General features: G+C 40.5%; 1 protein-coding gene across 3 annotated transcripts; it reads right to left on the bottom strand.

Annotated features, from left to right (window-relative positions):
• Window positions 1-885: 885 nt before the first annotated feature.
• Window positions 886-15,787, bottom strand: ZDHHC13 (zinc finger DHHC-type palmitoyltransferase 13). 3 transcript variants are annotated; one of them, XM_061999634.1, is made up of 17 exons: window positions 15,714-15,787; window positions 14,942-15,084; window positions 14,403-14,525; window positions 13,858-13,935; window positions 13,014-13,158; window positions 12,650-12,714; window positions 11,906-12,068; window positions 10,880-11,005; window positions 10,444-10,577; window positions 9,569-9,669; window positions 7,700-7,824; window positions 6,599-6,661; window positions 6,169-6,262; window positions 4,668-4,751; window positions 3,196-3,353; window positions 1,785-1,882; window positions 886-1,091 (listed from the first exon to the last, which is right to left on the bottom strand). In XM_061999634.1, exons 1-17 carry the CDS (start codon window positions 15,732-15,734, stop codon window positions 956-958), a joined length of 1,857 nt encoding a protein of 618 aa, XP_061855618.1. In that variant the 5' UTR covers window positions 15,735-15,787; the 3' UTR covers window positions 886-955. The 3 variants fall into 3 exon arrangements, with proteins under 3 accessions (XP_061855618.1, XP_061855619.1, XP_061855620.1); XM_061999635.1 differs by having other exon boundaries at window positions 7,700-7,784; window positions 9,643-9,669; XM_061999636.1 differs by lacking the exons at window positions 13,858-13,935; window positions 14,403-14,525; window positions 14,942-15,084; window positions 15,714-15,787 and adding an exon at window positions 13,431-13,468.
• Between the last annotated feature and the right edge of the window lie 6,263 nt (window positions 15,788-22,050).

Below are 22,050 nucleotides of genomic sequence, written 5' to 3'. Positions count from 1 at the left end.
GCAAGCTGCAATAAAGCACTGATAATGGCTTCACATTACTTCAATTTGCTTGTGCTTTCTCTTTCTACACTGTCATAGATATGAACTTAACCCCCCATTTTTAACTACAGAAATTGCATTTAATGATGTTGCTTTTATGGTGTCAATTCTAGATGGTGTTGAGTTTCTGATCTTGATCTATTTCCCTGCTTGTTTTCATTGTCACCTACTTTGACTTACCTTCAAACCCACACTACCCACCTGGCCACACCAGCCTTCTCTTGGGAATGTGGATGACATCTACCCATCAAAGACCTATGCATACAACTGAGAAGAATTCCCTCTTTTCAGATACATCACTATTTTCCATCAACTTACCTATTTTCATACACTAACAAGGCATATACATATAAAGCAAAGAGTCATACTCTTTCCTATGGTCTTGTGCCCATTTGTCCCACATCCCTGGAATGTAATTCAGCCTGTAAAAACACACCTAGGAGCACAAAAGCTCTCTTTTATTATGTATTATTATTATGTAAACCCTCCAAAAACAATGACTTATTAGAAGTTTTGGGAACATAAGCAGTAAAATTAGAGGGTAATAATATATTAAGCTTTGAAATAGGACTATTGCTGTACCTTTTCAAGTGTAGCTTTATTATCTGCAAAATAAAGCAAAGAGTAGCAACAGGGTTTTGAAGTTGTGCCCTAAAAAGTTACCATTAAAAAAAATATACTCTTAGCATCATCTCATCACATAAAATTTCAAAGTTTCTGCTCAAACTATATATACACGGACATACAGTGATGGTTCCATACAAGAACCTGCTGTAGTTTATATGAAAGATGGGTTTAATAGCTGAAACAATAATAAAAACAAAACCAAGCAACTGCAAAAGAATCTGTAAAAATGAACAAAATATCCACCTTTATTTAACTTTCAGCTCAACAAGTATAGAAATTAAGCAAAACTTCATACAGAACAAACATTTCTCTCCTTTGACAGATGAAAAAGGTTGTATTGCTTGGTCCAGTCAACTACATTGGGTTTGAACACACCAAAGCAGCTGCACTGGAAAAAGTCTGCAAGATTCTGAAAGCATCCAAGGCTGAAAAGGAGAGAAATAAATATTAATAGACCTAATAAAAGAAGACAGCAAGCATCAAAACAACCCATTCACCATGAGACAGTACTTAAAGATGTAAGGCTGTCAACATAAAGCTCTGGGAAATGAAACAAGAACAGTTCTCTATTGAGCATTATTACTTTGTCCAGCTTTTACAACCTGTATTACATTAAAGAATGAGAGCAGACTAACTCCAATATTTAAAAGTTAGTACCCAGAGCTCAGCTGTAAACACACAAGAGGAAACAGAACTTCCAGTGTAGCAGTGCAACCTTGGTACTCATTTCTCTATCAAGCTAAACAGTGCTAGATAGAGAAGTCACAAAGGGAACATGTTGTTCCTATTTTAATTCTCTACCTGTACATACAGACACAAATGAAATGACAACTCCTTCTCATCCCATACTGATTAGCGCTCTGGACTGATTTTGTCACATCTGTTTCCTACATATAGAGCAATGCATAAAGAACTCCAGTAGCTCTTATGCTGCCTGTTTATTTCCTAGGGCAAAACAAGTTGTCAGCAAGGAAAATTAGGTCCATTTCCTTCTCTTCACACGAGAGGCATGACTAGCATATCCATAGACCAACATCTCTTTGCCTTTATATAAAGCAGTGAAGCAAATCAGTACTGAAATGATATGTGCCTAAAATACACTATTCACAGATACTTACTTGTATGGAGTTCTTCTGAGTGAAATTGGATGCTTAGAAGATTTTCTCTGCATCAGGAGGTTCATTCTTTCATGTGAGGTCAATCCCAAGAATGCAATCTTAACCAAAGGAAAACGTAAATGATGGTTAAAGCATCAATGTCACAAATTAGGAGTGTGGTGATACCAAAAGAGACCATTGAGAAGGGAGGGAAGGGAAGAAGATGGCCATATCTAACAGAAAAGTAACTACTGTCATAACTAACGAGTGAAAAACAAGTTTTTAAATGTCACTTGAACTAAAACAGAACCCAGCAAGCTGTAACGTTATCGCTTGCACTGAGAATGAAAGCTTAATTGGGATGACTGCAAAGACTGCACTTTTACAGATGTCTGCAGAAGAGCCATGGTAGTTAAGCACCTGTCTCCTCAGATTGGCTATATCCTACCTCAGATTGGTAGAAAAAGATCTGCAAAAGACCAAGCAGCTCAGGCAAAAAGATGAAGTAGAAAACAGAGACACAAGTATAACCTTTCATTTTCCTCTACTCTGTATCTTTTTTCACAATTCAATTTATGGGTTTTTTTCCTTGTCTGTTCTTTTTTTCCATGTTCTTATTTCTCTGAATCAACACAAATCTTACAAGTCTTTATAAATGGCTGCAAGGACCCTTCACTAAATGAGACCCTAAATACCTATTTACAGAAAATGAGTACAAACCAAAATACAGTAGTTAATTATGAATACCCTATTAATTGATTTTTTTCCCCAGCATGATACCCCACTGTCTTGGGCATGACAGAAATGTATCAGTACACATTTAAAATTGTGGATTTTTCCTTTTGGAACAAGATGTAAACCAAGCCTTTAGCTCAGTATGCTTAACACATTCAAATGACACATCTTCCCTAAAAGCTGCTAAACAAGCTGTTTCCTAGATGATTTGAGGCAGCTCTTCACCGTTTCGTTATAGCCAAGCTCTCTCTGAGCAAAACATAAACAAGGAATCAGACAGTCCTCATCAGAATCAAATGCTGGTCATATCTTTTTTATTGTAGCAATAGGATTTAATACAGTCTAACAACACACCGCTGAGCTCTGCCACAGAAGTTTCAATTCAGGACTAATTGTGCTATTCAGTTTTTGGGCCATTTTGGGGCCAGTAACACCAGTTCTAGTAGTATAATAAGTTTGGTTAAATATATCTTTTTATAGGCTTGGATTTTTTTCATGGGTAGTAAACCCAGAACTGAGTTAAAGGAATGATTTGCAGACTGATCTTGCTTTTAACACTAAGATTTAAGAAAAGCACTCAGGTGTGACAGCAATCACTCAGGGAAAGCAGGCACAAGGTTTTTATGGGACAAGTCATCTCGGGAAAAGTTTTAATATGATGATTAAGAGAGGAGCATAAAGTAAAGCAAAACAATACCTGATAAAGCTGAACAGTCAGCCACATGGAAGCCCACAGAGTATGAAAAGTGGCTAGTGTGAAGATGTAGGCAATCCAGGGAGAACAATGCATTATCTGTGTGAAATATGTCCATGCTCCATCTTCCTGATAACTTGTTACACAATGGTTTGACCAATCTGTCAAGATGCATAATCAAGTTAATTCTGGCTTTAGTATAAGCCACTTAAGAACAAAACAAAGATAATTTGCAGCAGATGTGACATAGCAATCTGCTGCAGAAATACCACATTTAACATGGATTCCCACTTAAAAGCACCCTCACAGATATATGACTGCTTGCTGCATGATCTTTACATTATATGTTCATAATCCACAGAGGGAACATAAAAGGCACTGGGCAGGTACTTGTTTAAAGCTAACAAGTGATACTAAAATAAGTCATTGTCTGTCATTGTCAAGACCTCTGAAATGTTGCTTCATGCTTACCTGTAATTTTGGGACAAGAATTTATCATTCACCTTACACAATGCCATCAACATAAGACGACATTGTGGTGACAAGGCCAAGAAAGCAGTACTTCACCACTATTCAACAGTCATAAACTAGAGTGTCCAAGTTGTCTAGATTTCTTAAGAGATACTTAAAGACTATAAAGTATGTCTTTAACCTGTAAAACCAAAAGCAGAGCAACTCTTTTTTTTTCTATGCCTCTATATCAGTTGAATAATAAAGAGACTTTCCTCCCATGTCCCTTTTCACACAGAAAATGGACCAAATAATATGCTTTTTCCATAAGAAAGTCCATCACTGAAACACAGTAATGCAGCTCAGGTTCAAATGAATTTCCTGTGCCCTGCACTGCCACAGCTGGTTCACTTCACTCTACATTGACCATTGACTCATTTCAACATAATGTGAAGTTATATCAAAGAAAATGAACTGCCTCTACCTTTTTAGTTAAGAGACTCGTGTTATGTGAATTCATCATAGTGAACTATATTGCAAGTGCTCTCCTCTCTCCAAAGAAATCTACTTTCTCAAACAGTTATCACTACAATAAAAACAAAAGTAAACTTCTGCAAGTGTTCAATAGAGATATTTCCTAATAATAAAAATCAGTAAAGCCTCTGCAATTACATATTTACAAACTTATTTTCTACTGCAGTAAGAGTATCCAGACTGGAACCTGACCTTCCACACATGGCTTCCCTATTTCATCTCAAACAAAAATGCTTTCTGATACTGTATTTTCCAATGGACACCCCACTAGAGCTGGATCTTAGTTTCTGCTCTAAATGAAAGTAATCAGGTATTTGACCAAAGACTCAGTTAAGATCTGTTTTCATTTGAAGACAGAATTACAAGATAACATGACTGCTGAAATAAGCTATCAGGTATAATTACACTTGCTGGGAATGAAATGCTGATAAATAAAGACCATGCACATGCATCCTTGAAAGCTAAATGTAAATAAATGCATGGATACGTACACAGAAGAGTCCCATAAAGCAGCCAGACACCAGTCAGAGTCAGAAAAGACAGGAGCAGTAGGTAATAACGATGGTTCCCAATGCCTGGATTTGAGGCAAGGAAAAAAGAAAGTTTGACATTTTAAAATCCATCAGTATTTGCATTTCCCCTTCAGTTAATGGGAATGAAAAGCAGCAAAACCACTGCTTATTATTACATCTGCTGTCCTCAAGAGAGTTCGACAAGGCTGATCCCTTTTTCAACTTTCTCCTGTAAGCCATGCCAAGTTGTATAATAGAATTAGTTCTGATAAAGTCAATGAGGATTTGTCTCCTCTTCAGAGGATGCCTTCAGCTGTTCTAGCTAGATGACCTCTAATTACATAACTGCAACTCTCCCCATGCACAGTACAATTGTCTTGTAAGACTGAAGAATCGAAGCTATTCAGTTGAATTGTTTGACCTTTGTGTGCTTCAGAATTGCAAACACATGCAGAAAAACCCCAGACTAGTGACAGAGAAACTGTTACATGAAGACATACAATTATTTTTCTTTAAATTACAATCAGTAGGGCTCAAAGTCCTGAAGCAATGCATCAGAAGGATGCCTCACCACCCTGTAAATAGCAAACACTCTAAAAACATCTCCAAGTTTTTAATGTGACAAAGAAAAAAAAAAAGCTATTGGCAAAAGAATATGCTAAAGTCATATTGCTACAGATGTAAAGCTCTAACCTTTCTGTCTTGAGCATCAGCAGTGATGAGACAGAAAGACAGTTTATCTAAGAGCACAAGAACACAGAAAAATGCCCTACAGGGTTCTCTCAGTGGTCCAGCTGCTCCACTTTACTGTCTCTAACAGCACCCTTAGGCAACATTATGGTTCAGAAGGCCACATAAGCCTGGACACTTTCTAGAGTTCAGTCTCCTCATCCACAGCTACTGCACTGAAACAGTGTGCATACTGATTAAGTCCTTTTAGTGTCTTACTTTTGGACACATGGCCCACAAGTTTGTATAATCCCTTTCTGAACCTTCCTGTATCTGCAGGAACCTCAAAAATCTCACTATCTGCCATATAAAGACAGGCTTTTCTTTCACAATTTTAAATCCAACTACTAATCTCACTGAGCATCCTCTAGTGTGTGGGAAAGATTTAAAGGGTGATGTGCTTGGCAACTAACAGTTCTGCTTTTACTTCAGGCACCATCTTCTTTGCTTTTTCTTTTGAAGTCTCAATCCAACCCCTTGTTCCTCCTCTCAAAAGAAAGGATCCCAGGCTTTTTCATATGTACTCCTTGTGTGTCCACTTCATCCTTTTAATCATTTTAGTTGCCTTTCTCTCTGCCAACTAATTGCTTTCTGGCACCTACCAGTAGCCCCTTCAGAATCAACTGTGTATTCTTCTATTAGGTGTGTAAGGAGAAAAGGTCTTCTGTATTAGATCTTCTCTGTATAAGGATAAGTTATTTCTGCAACATTTACAATATCTGGTAGTTTGCAATTTGATAAACACTCTCACCTATGCACTGTCCAATCCACAGGGAATGCTGATCATATCTGGCCACACACGAATTACAGGCGAGGCAATGCACAGACCTCAAAGGCTTCCTTACCTAATTGAGAATGAAGGAAATTAATACAGTCATAGCAAAAGCATCTATTTTGTTCCAAATTTAGAGCATCAGCTCATGGGTACCACCATCTTTTGTACAATTACTGTATAACAGACCTCACAACATAGATGAGAGCTGCACATTTTAATTTTACCAAGAGAGATGTGGAAACAATTACAATTTTAAGACTAGATTCCAAGGATCTCAATACATCTCTTTTTGTCACCAAAAAAAACCCCCATGTGTGTAGCGCAGGACAAGTAGTGAGAAAAAGGTTTCACAGCAGTATTGAGTAAAAGTCAGGTTCAAAATCAAAAATAACAAAGTCTCACTTACAAGACATGATGTGCAAAATGTTCTGAAGTCCAGGCAGCCTGCTTCTGCAAGAGCTACAATGTTCTGAAAGACAAAGGAGTTTGCACTTGCATTTGGATCACACTTTCAGCAGACTCTATGAAGGTGATTGCACTAGGCCTTTTGCAGTTGGTAAGCATTTTGAGAGCCAAACTCTGACAGGACTAAGTACTTGCTATTTAAAAAGGTCCATGAGAAACACAAACCAGCAAAGACGAAGGCAGCTTCACCCCTGCAGGGCATCTATGCTGACAAAATTATCAATAATGTGAATGAAATACTTTAAAAGTAAGACCATATTAAGATCCAAGGTAGCTCTCACGTTGCCAGCCAGATGACTGGAGCTGCTGTATTTACTCCTTTAGGAGTACCAGATGGACAATATTTACTAGTTCTGTGGCAAGAAGTTAAAATTGCAGTTTACTCTCCCTGTGGTGATCTGAAGAAACACACTCTAATGGAGAGCTAGGACATCCCAGACAAATGCTTTCCTTAAACCACAGCCAGGGGAGACCAAATAGCCAATTCTCTACCAAATCTTGTCTGTGATTTCATTTTGCCACTCTGAAATAGAGCTAGGAAACAGTGTGTAGTTTACACGATACTTAAGTAAGAAAACCAAACCACCAGATGCATCTTCAAAGCACCTAAGAAGGTTTAAGTAAGTCCTGGGATTTGGCATGTCTCATGAACATGGAGAACTTTAGGACAGCACTGGGAGTATCTCTTGCTAACCTCAAGACAACTGCAGTGGAAACCACAGAAATTACAATTCATTAAGTGAAGTTCCACGTGAATTTACACCACAGATAACATCAGTGGGTCTGTACGGTGTTTAGCCAAAGCTCACATTTCAATGAGAAGATGGAGGCAAGGAAATTATGCCAGTATGAAGAAGATAAGGAAAAAAGTAGTAGGAGGAGAAATTATCTGTGATCTATGTTCTTCCATGTCAGAGCTAAATCTCTTAAAAGAATGAAGAGTACTTAACTGCTTTCAAGTCAGCTGCACATGATGCCAAACAGATCAACTAAAAGTACATACACATTGCAAAGGGTCATTTATCTTTATGAAATCACCTACCTCTTTTCTTCCTTTTTCTGAAGTCTTAACATATCCAGGATCACTTCTCCAAGTCTTATAGAAATAATACAGAAGACCCAGCATGCTGAACATGGCAGCAATTTCAAGAATTGTATTGGTTACATGTAATATTCAGGTTAAGGAATACATTCTTCTACCATTAAAGTTATTTCCTGCAAGCTCTCTAGCAGTTCAAGATGAACTGTCTCCATATAGCAACAGAGAAGTGTTCAGTGGGACATGTTTCATACCAACTGAACTCAAACATCAAAACTGAGAGCCTTGGCTCCTAAAGAACAGCCCATGATGCCATCAAGGAGCAGAGAGCTCACACCTGAATTCCATCTCCAGTGACCACTCAGCCACTTATCTAAGCTGCAGCATGAAAAACGTCTAAAACCCAAGTACTGCAAACTCGAGCTTGTCTTATGAACTAAAACCCCTGCAAAGTTGCTCTAATTAAAATCAAAGATGATAACTTAACAAAATATGTGCACTATTACCACGCCTACAGCTGTGCTTGGTATCACGCAATTGCAGGGTGCACTTGGATAAGCCAAAATGATCTCCTGTGGATACTGCTGGTCTATCTGAGCTTCTACCTTTTTTTTTCAATGAGTCCTTAACTGGAATGGCTGGATCTCCATTCAGGCATAAAATAAAGCAAATACTGAATGCTTTTATAACACACAGATCTGTGATCAGCTCCACAAGGAAAATATATACTGAGGAAAAGAGTTAAGACAGTGAAATGGAAAACTACCTGTCCATCTCACCGAGCTATGGTTAAACCTTCCAAGAAGGTTTTGATATGTTCACTATCTTCAGCAAAGCATCTGACTCAAACCCCTAGCACTGAATTTTGTTTTCCTTGTAATTTAGGTGAAAACCTTAAAACTTCACAAGGCTACACTAAGTAACACAATTCTCATTTAGACAAGCGTGCGTGTATCCCCAGGGGGAATGTACTTGATCAGTTCATCAAAGTTAATCCTGATAATTCTATTAAGGACATGTTAACTGGGAACAATACCAAAAAAAAGGCACTTAAAGGATGAAGTAATTAAAAGTTCATTAAAACTGTGCAGCAACACATATAGCTGGTTTAGAACAAAATGATGTGCAGTTCTAAGTAACTTCCTGAAGGCCTTTTCAGAAAACTTCATCAATAAAGAAACAGATGTAACAGGAGAGCAGGGCCCTGAAAAGAGAGGGTAAATTCCTAAAATGATTTTTGTATTCATTAGTGCATCAGAAAGTGAAATGTAGAAATGAATCCACCAAACACTACGTAACCTGTGAATAAAGAGATTGAAAGATCTATTTTGGAGAGACATGAAGACATCTGTTTCTTGTTTTATGAGGGGAGGATGCCGTTTATAAAAGCAGAAGTGCAAATCCCACTGTCAAATCCTTGTCATTTTAGAAAGAAGAAATACTTGGATAATTATTACTAAAAATTATTATTAAGTACTGTGTTATCTGGTTGCATCACATGTCAAAATACATCACTGTATGAGAGTCTCAATAAGGAAGACTGAAGAGTCACATGGAGATGCTAACAGACACAACTAGGTTTATAACAGAGACATTTCCATTTCAATATGGCAGTAACACTAGAAACAGTTCAGAACTGCACACAAACATCTCCTAAAGATAAAAGGGGATACAAATTTTTAGCCCATTTATAACTTCCAATTGAAACCCAAGTTACACCACTACTGCTCAATGGAAGCAAACCAATCTCACCAGACATCAACAGACACATGGAATGACCTGGGACTGCGTATTGCTATCTACACAACCAGCCTTAGATTTATTAGGAACTGTCAGGTGAGTTCTACTGCATTTCTTGAGTATAAAGGATATCAGGGAGGAACCACAAAAACCAGGTCACGTACATCCAAAAAACTGAACTTAGCAGAAAGGCTGTGGGAAGATACCTGAGATTCTTGAGCCCCACACATTGTCTGAAAAAAACACAAAAAGAAAACAGTATTTTTCAAAAAGATATTTCAAATGTGATTCCACAGATCACAGGTTCTCTCTTTGGTTGTTTTAAGAACTCAACATATAGAGTCTTCTCTTCAGGCAGTAAGAATTGCCACTCAAAAGCTTTCTTCAGCCAGATGCACAGGGTTTTACCAATGCAAAAGTGAAACTGAAGAGCGCTCTGTTCCAGCCTAGTATTAACACTTGCCAAGAGCTGTAGCACTGGGTGAAAAGTGCAATCTCTGTCTATCTGCACACTGCTTGCACTGTGATTGCAATGAAAACTGACTGTTGCAGCAACTGTTAAGAAAGCAGGAAACCTGAGGAACAGCTTAGGATAACACAGGGAGCTCCGGGGAGCAGAGCAGGGTCGATGGTTAATTAAAACTCATTCCATGTCACAAACACAGAAGAAAAAGTTGAGACAAAGCACACTTCTGAGCATTGTGCACAGCTGTCTCAGGGTGTACTAGCTGCAGCCCTGCAGTAACATTGTCATTAAAACTAGCTAACAGACTGCTCAAACACTTCAGTGTCTTTTCAAATCTTTCAGTGATGAGAAACTGTTATTTTTGCATACCTGAAGTCAATAAATTCCTCTGGTCATTTTAAAAAGTACATTCATTTAAATCTTTCCCACTCACTGCAACTATTTCTCAGAAAGGAATTTCTATGCTGAGTCAAACTAAACTCTGAAAGGACTTCTATGGCATCTATAACAAATAAATATACAGAAGGAAAAAGTCACAAACCTCACAAACAGAGCCATCCCAAAGAGCAGAAGGAAAAGCAGACCTCCTTTCAGAAGCCACGAATCAGAACTTAAGTTCATTATGTATCCTATTGCCCACATGAAAGTCAAGGAAGATGTCAACAGCACGAAGAGCTATTAAAATGATCATTGTTAAAACACAACAAAATACTTAAGCAGGACTTATTACATAACTGAATACTTGGGAAGTAAGGTAAAGACATAATGACATATTAATACACCAAGGAGGGGGAAGAGGCAGGGAGGAACACAACATGAAAATCCCAATCCAAACTACTGCTACGTGCTTGTAAAGGATTTTTGTGCACCCCATTTCAGAAACCTTAGGAGACCCTCTTGTTAGTAAACAGTTGCTTATTATTCTAAACATAGAATGCTGTAACTTTATTCCCATTAATTATTACTTGGGGAATTACCTCATATTTTTCTACTATTTTCAGCAGTCTGTTATTTCTTCTGCTTCTCACTCTTTCTTCCTCTCTCACCATATAAACCATGAAGCGATTCAGACTTTGATAAGCAAGATCAAGTGGTGTCTCTCCCTTTAACAACAGAAATGTTTCTTTATGCACTTAACACATATATGCTTTCGTTTTCAACAGGAGCAAGAAACAAAACAGAAAACAAAAGTAACTTGGTATTACTTCCTTTCCTCTCCATGCCCCCCTTTTTAATCCAGTTTTAACATGCTTAATCCAGTGCTTTGTAGTTCTATAAGCTGATACTTGCATCCAGATTGCCTCCCTTTGAGTTATCTGTTGGACTGCCTCCAACAACCTGAAACACTGAACTGTCTGCTAGAACATCACATGCTTACTGAAAGGGATGGATTCTTGTTTATGCTGAGGTATTGCTGTTTGGTTTTAGAACCTTAAGTCACACATACAAATAAAAAAAAGCAGCAGATGGAAAAGCTGCAGAGCTTAATACAAACCTTGAGTACACTGTACAAACACATCTATAGTCATAGATATTTATTATTTCAATATTTATACTTCTCACTATCAGTTTTTACAGATATGAAGACAAGAGACTTTCATCTGTGACTAGCCCTTTTGACCACAGGACAGCCATTGTCAAACACTGTTGGTTTCACTGCACACAAAGAGACTTATTTTTAACATCTGGCCAAAGTCATTACTACCTATGATAAAGTAGAAAACAGACAATTTAGAAGGGATGGGGAGGAAAGGGGGGGGGGGGGTGGTGTCAGAATCTGCCAAGGTCACAATTATCTTCAAAGTGACTAAAAGGTGGGGCTGTTCATTTTATGAAGGCTGGGAAAAGAAATCTCTGCATTCATACTTGGAGCCACATCACAGGAGAAGAGCTGATTCCTATTGGGAAAGACTAGGAATGGTTGCTCTTATTTAACAAAGGATGTTCAAGTGAAGAGCACTCAGATTTTGCTTTACATTCATTTTACCACAAAGAAATTGTACCTTGCCGTTTTTAATGTCCAGGCTAGCACCAGCTTCCAGCAACAGATCAACTGCACTAGTATTTCCTGATGTTACTGCCCAGTGCAGTGCAGTATTCTTTTGAACATTGTCTACAGCATTGAGAGAGGGGTTAAACTTTAAGAGAAATCTCGTGGGTTCTGGTCTAGATGAAAATAAAGCATAACAGTTAAAAACCAGAAGATATTTTCTACTAGAGATGAAAACTTTTGCACACCTTATAAAGAACACTGTTCCCATCTGTGAAATAACAGCAGATCAACAATGCCTTGTCTCAGAACAAACTCAGCAATGGCAGATCCAGGTTTAGAAGTCAGGATCTGCTCTGAGGGCTTTTCTCTACACTATGTTATCTTACCATTTTAACTAATATGAGGTGTATATACACAGATCATACCTTTCTACAACACCAACTATAAGCTTAAATCTCCACAACTTAAGCATTCTAAATTCATTTTAGTGTGTCCACCTTCATTTCTTTTCATTTCTGGGAAAGCACAATAACACTGCAGATGGTTCAGCCACAAATCTTTTCCAAATACCTCTGACTTTCTTTGCTATACCCAATTAGCTACTTCCTGCCTCCCCATCTCTGAACCACTGCGTATTTTAGAACAAACTAAAATGGAAAGGCATGTCAGTTTAACAAAACAAAACACGAGGAAAAAAATTCACCTTGCTACTTGGCTACAGTAAAATAGATTCTTCAAGTTGTTCATTACTTACCCAAGGGCTTTTTGAGCTGCTAACATTAAAGGTGTTTGTCCATTCAAGTCCACTGTGTCTACGTTCTAAGAAAAAGACAAGCAAGTGATTACAGCACCACAGATCTGCACGAACTTAACAACTCTCCTAAGACACTCTGAATTGTAGGTGAATATGAGGGGATGACAAGAACAAGGAAGAGTACTAAAAAACCCCTACCAATATACAAAAAAAATCTCAGTTTCTCTGAACTTATGGCACAGGGAAACAGTTGTCAAACACCTGCTTATCATCTAGGAAACAAAACAGTGAATTCGGATATGTGTTATACACACAGGCAGCTGCTCATAAGCAGAAAACAATACTTGGGACATCAACAACATACCTGGCCTTTTGATATGAGGTAAGCAACAATGGGCATGTGTTGAAACAGCACTGCTAAGTGAATGCTGCTGAATCCTTCCCCATCAATAAGACTGGGATCTGCTCCACATTTCAGCAGTAACATTACCATAGGTAGGTGTCCTTGTCTGCAATGATAAGTGAAATGAAACTAGAGAGATGACAGAGAAAAGAAGGAAATATTCATGAAAGCCTGTAATTCTCATAGATACACTTAAAAAACTATTTCTTTTCAGATTCTTGTGTTTTTATTCAGGAAATTACTCTAAAAAAAAAGTATCAGAAAGCTGTATTAAATATCTAATTTCAAAAACCGTCCTGAGACAAACTGTTACTTTAGAGTACAGTGGTTGTTTTACAGTAATTTCTCCTGTGAGCAGTCTCAAACGAAATACTCAACTTTGTTTGGCAGAAGATAGCACTGATTGCCCAACGTGAGAATTTCCACTCATGGAAGTTATCCCAGAATAACTCTGTAAGGTGACATTCTTGGCTGATGAGCAGCGCTTTGTTCTTTTGATCATTTATCTCAAGTCCTATCTTAGAAGCCAAAGGTGTAGGATTTTAAACTGTACCAGGTCAAACTTCGAAATGTGAGTCCAAATGACTAAAACACAGACACACACCTAATGTGACTTGGTGGCCTGCAAAGTTGCTGGGAATCAGAGAAGATATTTCAGCATTATTTATGGATGTGCTGGGAAATGACCTCAATAAAACAAATACACCACACAACCTCCTTTAAGACAACCACTCCTGTGCCACACAACATGCTACTATAACTTAACGACAAGCAGGTTTACAATTAACAGTTGCAAATAGCATACCTAATGGCCCAGTGAAGGGGAGTTGAATTCAAATCTCCACCTAGCTGATCCACTATTGCACCTTTGGAAATGTAGTATCTGTGTAACAGCAACACAAAAAGGTATAATAAAACATTAAAACATTATATTAAAGAGAATATACAGCTCTAGCATTAACTAGCTCATGATGATTTGATAAGAAATCACCAGAAAAGCAAACAGGTGAGAGTATTTTTGCAGTAAAGGATGCTGTGTTGAGAAAATGTTTAAAACAATATATAGAAATTAGCAAGGTACTTGTAAAATCAGCTTTAATCTTTGTTAAACAAAACAAGCCCAGGAAAATCTAATGACTTCATGTACTACACCATTTCACATGTAAAGAAACCATGGTAACTTTACATCTCAGTGACATTTTCAGACATGAAATTGGGCTGAAATTTGAATTTTATGCTTTTCTTCTCAGGCAGTATCTTTTGCTGCTTTGAGGGATAATAGCAACAAAGTGATTTCAAATAAAAGTGGCAGAATACTTGTGTTACTTTCACAAGAACTCTAGAGCTTACTTCACCAGCTCCTGTCTGTTGTTTATTGCTGCCCAGTGAAGAAGGGTGACATTTTCCTTATCTGGTTGTCGTACATCATATCCTGCTTCTACCAGCTCTTTGCATCGCTCTACTAATCCATACCTTAAATGAGAGAAAACACATATCAATTTACTTACTGCTCATTTATTAAGTATCTTCCAGTTTAGAGAGATATATATATACCAAAGGCAAAAAGGAAACCTCAGTAAGCATCCCACACCACTTCCAACTTGGGCAAATTCCACATTAAATTCAATAGAATTCCACATTAAATTGACAGAGTTCCACATTAAATTCAATGCAGAAAGAGTTGGGCTGTGTCTTGATGAGTAGAATTTTCTACTCAACAACCCTGGTTGAGATAACATTCTTTATGAAAGAAATATTTCCAATAGGACCTGTAAGTGATTTTTCTTCTTTGATTACTGGGAGAAAATGAAACTATGAAGTTTTCCTTGGCAAAAATATCCAGCCTGCCTCACATTTGAGGACACTCTCACCTATTTCAACATACTTACTGTGTAGCCTTGACAATATCGCAGGTGCTGGGGTCTTCAACAACGGGAGGTGGTCCTGGTGTCACGGATAGGTCTGTATCCCCATGGACGCTATGACAGTTGTGTGTAGGAGGTCGGTGAAGCCCATGGCAGTGCTTTTTACACTGTTGATAAAACATCTATCAGCAATTGTTATTTAAACACAACACACCACAGCTCCCTCTTTACCAGATGTGCAAACCATACTTGCCAAGCTGCATTAATGCAAATCAGGAAGATAATTTGTAGTGCTGTTAAAACCACCTCACAAGAGACTGATCCTTTCATTCTGCACAGGGACATGTGAGGACAGAAGGACATGGTTAAGGTCCATCAGGCCAAATTACAATGACGTTAAACACCGTGCTGAGCTGGCTCCTTACCTGCAGCAATACCAGTACACTGGAAATGACAAGCTGGGTCCTCGAGATATTGAAACAGAAAGGGACCCGAGAGCCACATGGCCCCAGAACCAGACGCGAGGCATTGGAAAGGCCCAAGCAGACAGCACACCGGCCACCAACAGCGCCGAGCCCCGCTGTGAGCCGCCGGCAAAGCCTGGCCCCACCAACAGCCCTGCCGAGCGCCGGCAACTCCGGCCCCGCGCCAGGCTCCCACGGGCGGCCGCCGCCGCACAGGGCCCCGGGGCCTTCCCCGGCGACCACAGGCACCTCCCCGCGGCCGGGCGGACCGAGAACGGGGCTGCCCCCTCACACCCGTCCTTCCCCGCAGCTGCCCCGGGGTCTCTGCTCACCGCCAGCCCGCTGCCGGCCATCCTCCGTGCCCGGCGCTGCGCGCCCGCCGCCGCTTCCTGCGCCCGCTTCCTGGTTACCGGCTGCGGGAGGCAGCGGCGCGGGGCGGGGCCGGCGCACGGGGCTCGGGCGGCCGCGGGACGGCGGCCGCTGCCGGTTCTCAGCGTGCAGCCGCCGCGCCAGAGCAGCCCGGGGAAGCGTCCCAAATCTCCCCCGAGCGCTGCACGGCCCCTTCCGTTTGCACAAACGGATTCAACGGCTTCTGGTTCTCCCCAGCTCCGTCTCCAACTCCTCCTTCCCTTTTCAAAGGCAACAGCACGGGAAAACTCGCGTGTTTCGCGTTTCACCACAGCAGCTCCCGGAGGTCCGGAGCCAACTCCTTTTCTGCTGGCGTGACCTACCCCTCTCGGGCGGCAAACGGGGTCAGCTGAAAGCGAGTCTCACGCCTTCGCCAACAAAGGGTTTACTGGGGTGACAGTCCATCGCACCCGTGCCGCCTTGTGCAAAGGGAGGAGCCGAAGGGGCACCTGCAGCCAGCGCAAAGGCTGACAAGTCTCCTTTGGATGGTCAGGAGGATGGGGAAACCTGTTTTCTGTAACTTGGGGTAACGGACATAAGCTGGAGCATAAGAACTTCCATTTAAATGCAAGGAAAAACTTTCCTGCGAGGAGGAGGGAGCCCTGGCACAGGCTGCCCAGGGAGGGTGTGGAGGGTTTTCCAAGTGCAGCTGGACAAGCTCCTGTGTGGCCTGATTGAGGTGAAACCTGCTATTACTAGGGTGGAACTGGATGATGTCTAGAGGCCCCTTCCAACCCCCACCGTTCTGGGATTCTGTGAAGTCTTTTTTAAAACATGAGGAGTTTCCAATCCTTGTGAAACTTGTAGACACCTGATAATGTGATAAGCAAACATTACAGTCTAAAACACTACCAAAGAATTATCCTGATGCTGAGCACATGATGCCCTTTTGTGCCTGCCCCTGCACTGGTTAAAGCAGGGCAGGAGAGGAGTGAGCTGGCTGTTTCATAAAGCATGTGCAGCAGGGGCTGATTACTCAGTGTTATTGAGGCAATCGTAAATCCCGTCTCTCACGCTCAAAGGTTTGATGTTGCAACCTTGGGCATGTCTTTGTATTATAGTTTCTTGCAACTATATTTAAGGAGGGAAAAGTATCTTCCCTTTTGTATAGTCATAGCAGGACTCTCATCATTAGAGCAATATTTCTGGTCAGAAACTCCAACCCAGTACACAGCAAATGGTCTAAATAAGTTGTTAGCGGTTATCTGGAGAGAACTGAAAATGCTTGTTGGTTAATGCTGTGTGCTAACGTCAGCTGGAAGATGGATGTCTGTCTGCCTCCCTCCCTTCCTTCCCTCCCTCCCTCTTTGCTCCATGGAAAATCTCCTGCTTGATGCAGTGTCAATGGATGCAGATGTGAGTAGGCTGAAGGGCTGTGTGCAGGGATTTCTTGTATGGTAGGAGATAGTCTGGCCAGGCCTGTCATGTGTATTTTCAGCCCACTGTTGCTGCATTGGAGAAGAGATGGTTCTATATCATTTTTAAGAAAGTTTACATCCTGCTAGTTAGTTTGCTGGCTACCAAAGTTTCTCAGAGGTGTGCAAATCTGAAGAAGACAACGGAAAAACCTCAGCAAAACATTTCAAACATTGTTTTTGTTTGTTGACAAGAAAGAAAGCTCTTGACCAGCCTCCAGCTCTCATGCTGAAAACAGCAGCAGCAGCAGCAGGGATTCACAAAAATCACCAGAGTACTGTGAGGACTGCTGGTACCTTCCAGAGTGGCTATCAAAATGCTTTGCAGCCATGAAAGCTGCTTCAGTTTCTTTATTAGTGCTGATAGCACCTTGTACTACTTCAGCTGAGATTTTCAGTCATTTAAAATACATCAGTAAGCTGTTTAAGAGAAAGGTAAACATTGCTCTGAGCTTTCCTCTTGTATACTTGAGTTTTATTTGCTTGTTCTGATTTTTTACTGTTTGATCTTACTATCAGGCTTCCTCCTTCTACCCTCCTTTTTTGCTTCCAGTTCTACTTCCCCTCTCCTCCTCATTTATTATTTGGAAGGAGATTTCTGTGGAAGGAAGAGCTGTGCTCACTCTTCTGGGTTGTGCACCCATGCCCACAGTGCTCTAAGTCTCTTTCCACACCCCTGCAAAGGTGCAGGTTGAACATCTCCTATTTCTGCTGCATATTTAGGGCTGGAGTATCCTGAATTGTGTAGTTTAGGCCTCCAAGGTGACTGAAGGAACAAATATAAGCTTTATTTCCCACTGTCAGAGCAAAGTTGGCTAGATGATGTTTAAATCTTTTTATTGCTAAATTCTTGTTAAACTTAGGGTGTTGAAACGAAAAAAAATATCTGCCATGGAACATGTTCAAATCACCAAAGAAATAACAGCTGTTATTTGCTGTGGTTTAAATCAGCTGAAGCTGTAAGTGTTTTTCACTTAAAGCTAGTATCTTAAGGAAACACTTGCAAATACTTTGGGCATCTGCTGTCTTCCATGGTTACCAAAAAGTGGGTGAATAATAGAAACTTGATTCAAAACAAACAGAAAAGAGTTCCTTTAGAAGAGTATTTGGAGTGAGTCCAGAAAAAAAAAAAGTTAATCCTGAAACTGGCTATTGTGGGCTGCTCACAGTACATGAGGAAAAATGGCATTATTACAAATCAATTACTACTTGCTTTCCCAGCATTCTTGTGGAAGAACACATGTGGTTACTGATAGTCTGCAAGTTTGACTAGTACTCAAGATGCTGCAGAATGAATGCAAAATCAAATTCTAGTTGACAGGTTAATACTTTCCTTCCATCTGCAGAACTGTCACATAAATAGATATTGACGCAGCTCTAATTGATAAAATAGTGAAAGTTTTATACAGCACTCATGTTGGGGAAGCTTAGCAAGAAGAGGAACCTCATGAGGTTCAACAAGGACAAGTGCAGAGTCCTGCATCTGGGAAGGAACAACCCCACACACCAGGACAGGCTGGGGATTGAACTGCTGAAGAGCAGCTGTACAGAGAGAGACTTGGGAGTCCTGATTGATAGTAAGCTAACCATGAGCCAGCAACGTGCCCTCGTGGCCAAGAAGGCCAATGGCAGCCTGGGATGCATCAAGAAGAGTGTGGCCAGCAGGTCAAGGGAGGTTCTTCTCCCTCTCTACTCTGCCCTGGTGAGGCCTCATCTGGAGTCCTGTGTGCAGTTCTGGGATTCTCAGCTCAAGAGGGACAGGAAAGTTCTGGAGAGAGTCCAGCACAGGGCCACCAAGATGATCAGGGGAATGGAGCATCTTTCATACGAGGAAAGGCTGCAGGAACTGGGGCTGTTTAGTCTGGAGAAGAGGAGACTGAGGGGGGATCTTATTAACATTTATAAATATCTAAAGGGTGGTGTCAGGAGGTTGGGACATCCCTTTTTTCTATAGTAGCTAGTAACAGGACAAGGGGTGATGGGATGAAGCTGGAACCAAAAAGTTCCACTAAAACATAAGAAAAAACTCTTTCACTGTTGAGGTGAGGGAGCCCTGGCACAGGCTGCCCAGAGGGGTTGTGGAGTGTCCTTCCTTGGAGGTCTTCAAGACCCAACTGGACATGTTCTTATGTGACCTGATCTAGGTGACCCTGCTTCTGCAGGGGGGTTGGACTAGATGATCTCTAAAGGTCCCTTTGAACCCTATCATGCTATGATTCCATGATAACCACAAACAGGTTTGGTCAGTGTTTTGCTGCATGTAATGGGTCCTCATAGTGTTTTCAAGCTTGACAGTTTGCTATGCAAGAAGTTTGGATTTGTTAAATTAGAAGTTAGTTTGATAGAGGTTTTCTGCATTGTCTGAGACTATTCATAACCCCTAAATCACTCCGTTATATGATACTGTATCGCAATAGCAGTAATTACAGTAGTATGCAGGCCATTTTCCACTTGGTCTCTTTATTACCTGTGAATCTCACCTCTAGCTTTTTTTTTTTTAACCCTCAACCCTTCCAGAAGTAGGAAAAAAAAATCAAGGATTTCATAGAATCATAATATTACTTCAGCTGGAAGAGACCTTTAAGGTCATGGAGTGCAGCCTTTGTCTCAGCCCTATCAACCACTAGACCATTTGCCTAAGTACAACATCCAACTATCACTTAAACATCTCCAAGGATGGAGACTCCACCTCCCTGGGCAGCCCCTTCCAATGCCTGACAACCCTTTCAGTAAAGAAATTCCTCCTCAGATCCAGCCTGAACCTCCCCTGGTACAATTTGAGGCCATTTCCTCTTGTTCTGTTGTTTGTCACTGGGGAGAACAGTCTGACCCCCACCTTGTGACAACTTCCTTTCAGGTAGTTGTAGAGAGCGAGAAGGTCTCCCCTGAGCCTTCTTTTCTCCAGGCTAAATAGCCCCAGATTCCTCAGCCATTCCTCATCTGAGACATGCTCCAAATCCTTTACTAGCTTGGTAGCCTGCCTCTGGATCCTCTCCAGCACGGCATGTCCTTCTTGCAGAAAGACTTCAACTCTTACTCCATTTGCAGCTGGCTTTACAAAAGCAGCCTTGCAGTATTGCAAAGGCAAAGACTTTGCTGAACTGTTTGTGGACAAGAAATTGCGACAGAACTGAACAGTTTTATAAGCTTTTACCTGCACTTGGCTGTGCTATTAATGCTGCATTGTTAACACATCTCAATTATTTACACTTTGTGAGCACATTTACTCAAAGCACTTGAGTTGTTTGCAAGATTAAGAACAACTTCTTCACTTGTGATTAAGTGCATTGTCTTCAAAAGTCCTAAAACAATCATTCTCCCTCCCAAACAGCCTTTTCCAAATGACTATCCCTGTGATTACTGTCATTTTGATTAGATAACAGTAAAGAGATACTTCGTTTTTTAGCAGCTTTCCAGTAGCATTTTGCAATCACTTCACTGGATAAATGACAGAGAAGGAACTATAAAAAATGCCATTAAGTCAGATCAAATTATTTCAGAATCACAATTTGAATAGTATAATGCTTTTTTTCCTTATGGCAAAATGTCATATTATGCATTTTACATTTCCCCTTATTGCTTTTGATGCTGTTTTACAAAGCACTGTAAGGAATACGATTTTGCACATAAATGTATATTTTCTGAAGAAAAGATTAGAGGGCACAGATAGCATCCAGTTGACTTCTATAAGCTATTTCCTTCATATATCTCTCCTAAAAAAACCTTAACAAATAAAACCATCAAAACTTTTACCAATTCTGCTGTACAATATGTTTTTATGGAGCCACAGGAATAACACCAGTCCTGCCCACAGAAGGATGATTGTAATTGTAACTGTTGTACACCACTAAAATAAAGCCATCAGCTGTGACCGTGAAAATGGAATAAAATGGATTATATGTATCCCAAGAACGATTTAAAATCCCTTTTCTTATTTATTTGTGCACAGTCATTCACAGCCAGAGATAGTACAGAGACACTACTGATGGACCCCAGTTTGCAAGTTCTCAGAGGAAAAAGCCCACAGCCAAGGGTTCTGCATTGCCCCTCAAATAGAACTACCAGCTATGTGGGATGGAGAGATTGCCTGTGCTTATGATTCAGAGACAGATTTCTTTTCAGAGAAGCTTTCTAAAACTTAGACAAAAACCAGAATGCCATACCCCCAGAAAATACACAGTTTGGAGATCCCTATGCAAGAAGTTGAAATACTGTTGTTTTCTTCTCAGAACTTTTTAGCGTGTAACTTTCCCTTCATCTAACATAAAGATGAGGACCAAACAAAAGACTAGTTTAGGTTAAGCTGCTGTCTATAATGGCAGTTAAACACCAGGGCACACTCAGTAGCTCTCAACAAGTAAGGAAGACACATAAACAGCAAAAACACTCAAGAAACACTGTTTTGCTTGTACAGCTTTCCCAGTGTTTCGCAAAGGAAGCACCTATCATAATGCTGAGTTTTAACTAATAAAACCATCCTTTAGGAGAACTGACTTTTATGGTTAGGAAAGTGTTGATTTGATGAGTGTTTTCAGTTAGAAAGCAAGAGAAAGTAGTTAGAGAAAGCAATTTATTTCTGATGCTTTGATGATACAGAGCTGAGCAGGAGAGTAAGAAGGCTTGAGGGCTGGAATGATCTTCAGAATGACCTGGCCAGGCTGGAATGATGGGCCAAGGCCAATTGTACGAGGATTCTGCACTTGGACCACCACGACCCCAGGCAATGCTACAGGCTTGGGGTTGTGTGGCTTAAGAGCCATCTGGTGGAAAAGGAGCTGGGGTTGTTGATTGACAGCCAGCTGAACGTGAGCCAGCAGTGTGCCCAGGTGGCCAAGAAGGCCAATGG

This window comes from Colius striatus, chromosome 7 (genome assembly GCF_028858725.1).
Source record: "Colius striatus isolate bColStr4 chromosome 7, bColStr4.1.hap1, whole genome shotgun sequence".
Classification (NCBI taxonomy): domain Eukaryota; kingdom Metazoa; phylum Chordata; class Aves; order Coliiformes; family Coliidae; genus Colius; species Colius striatus.
The sequence above is the reverse complement of the archived record's forward strand: the minus strand, read 5'-3'. Positions and strand labels throughout refer to the sequence as shown.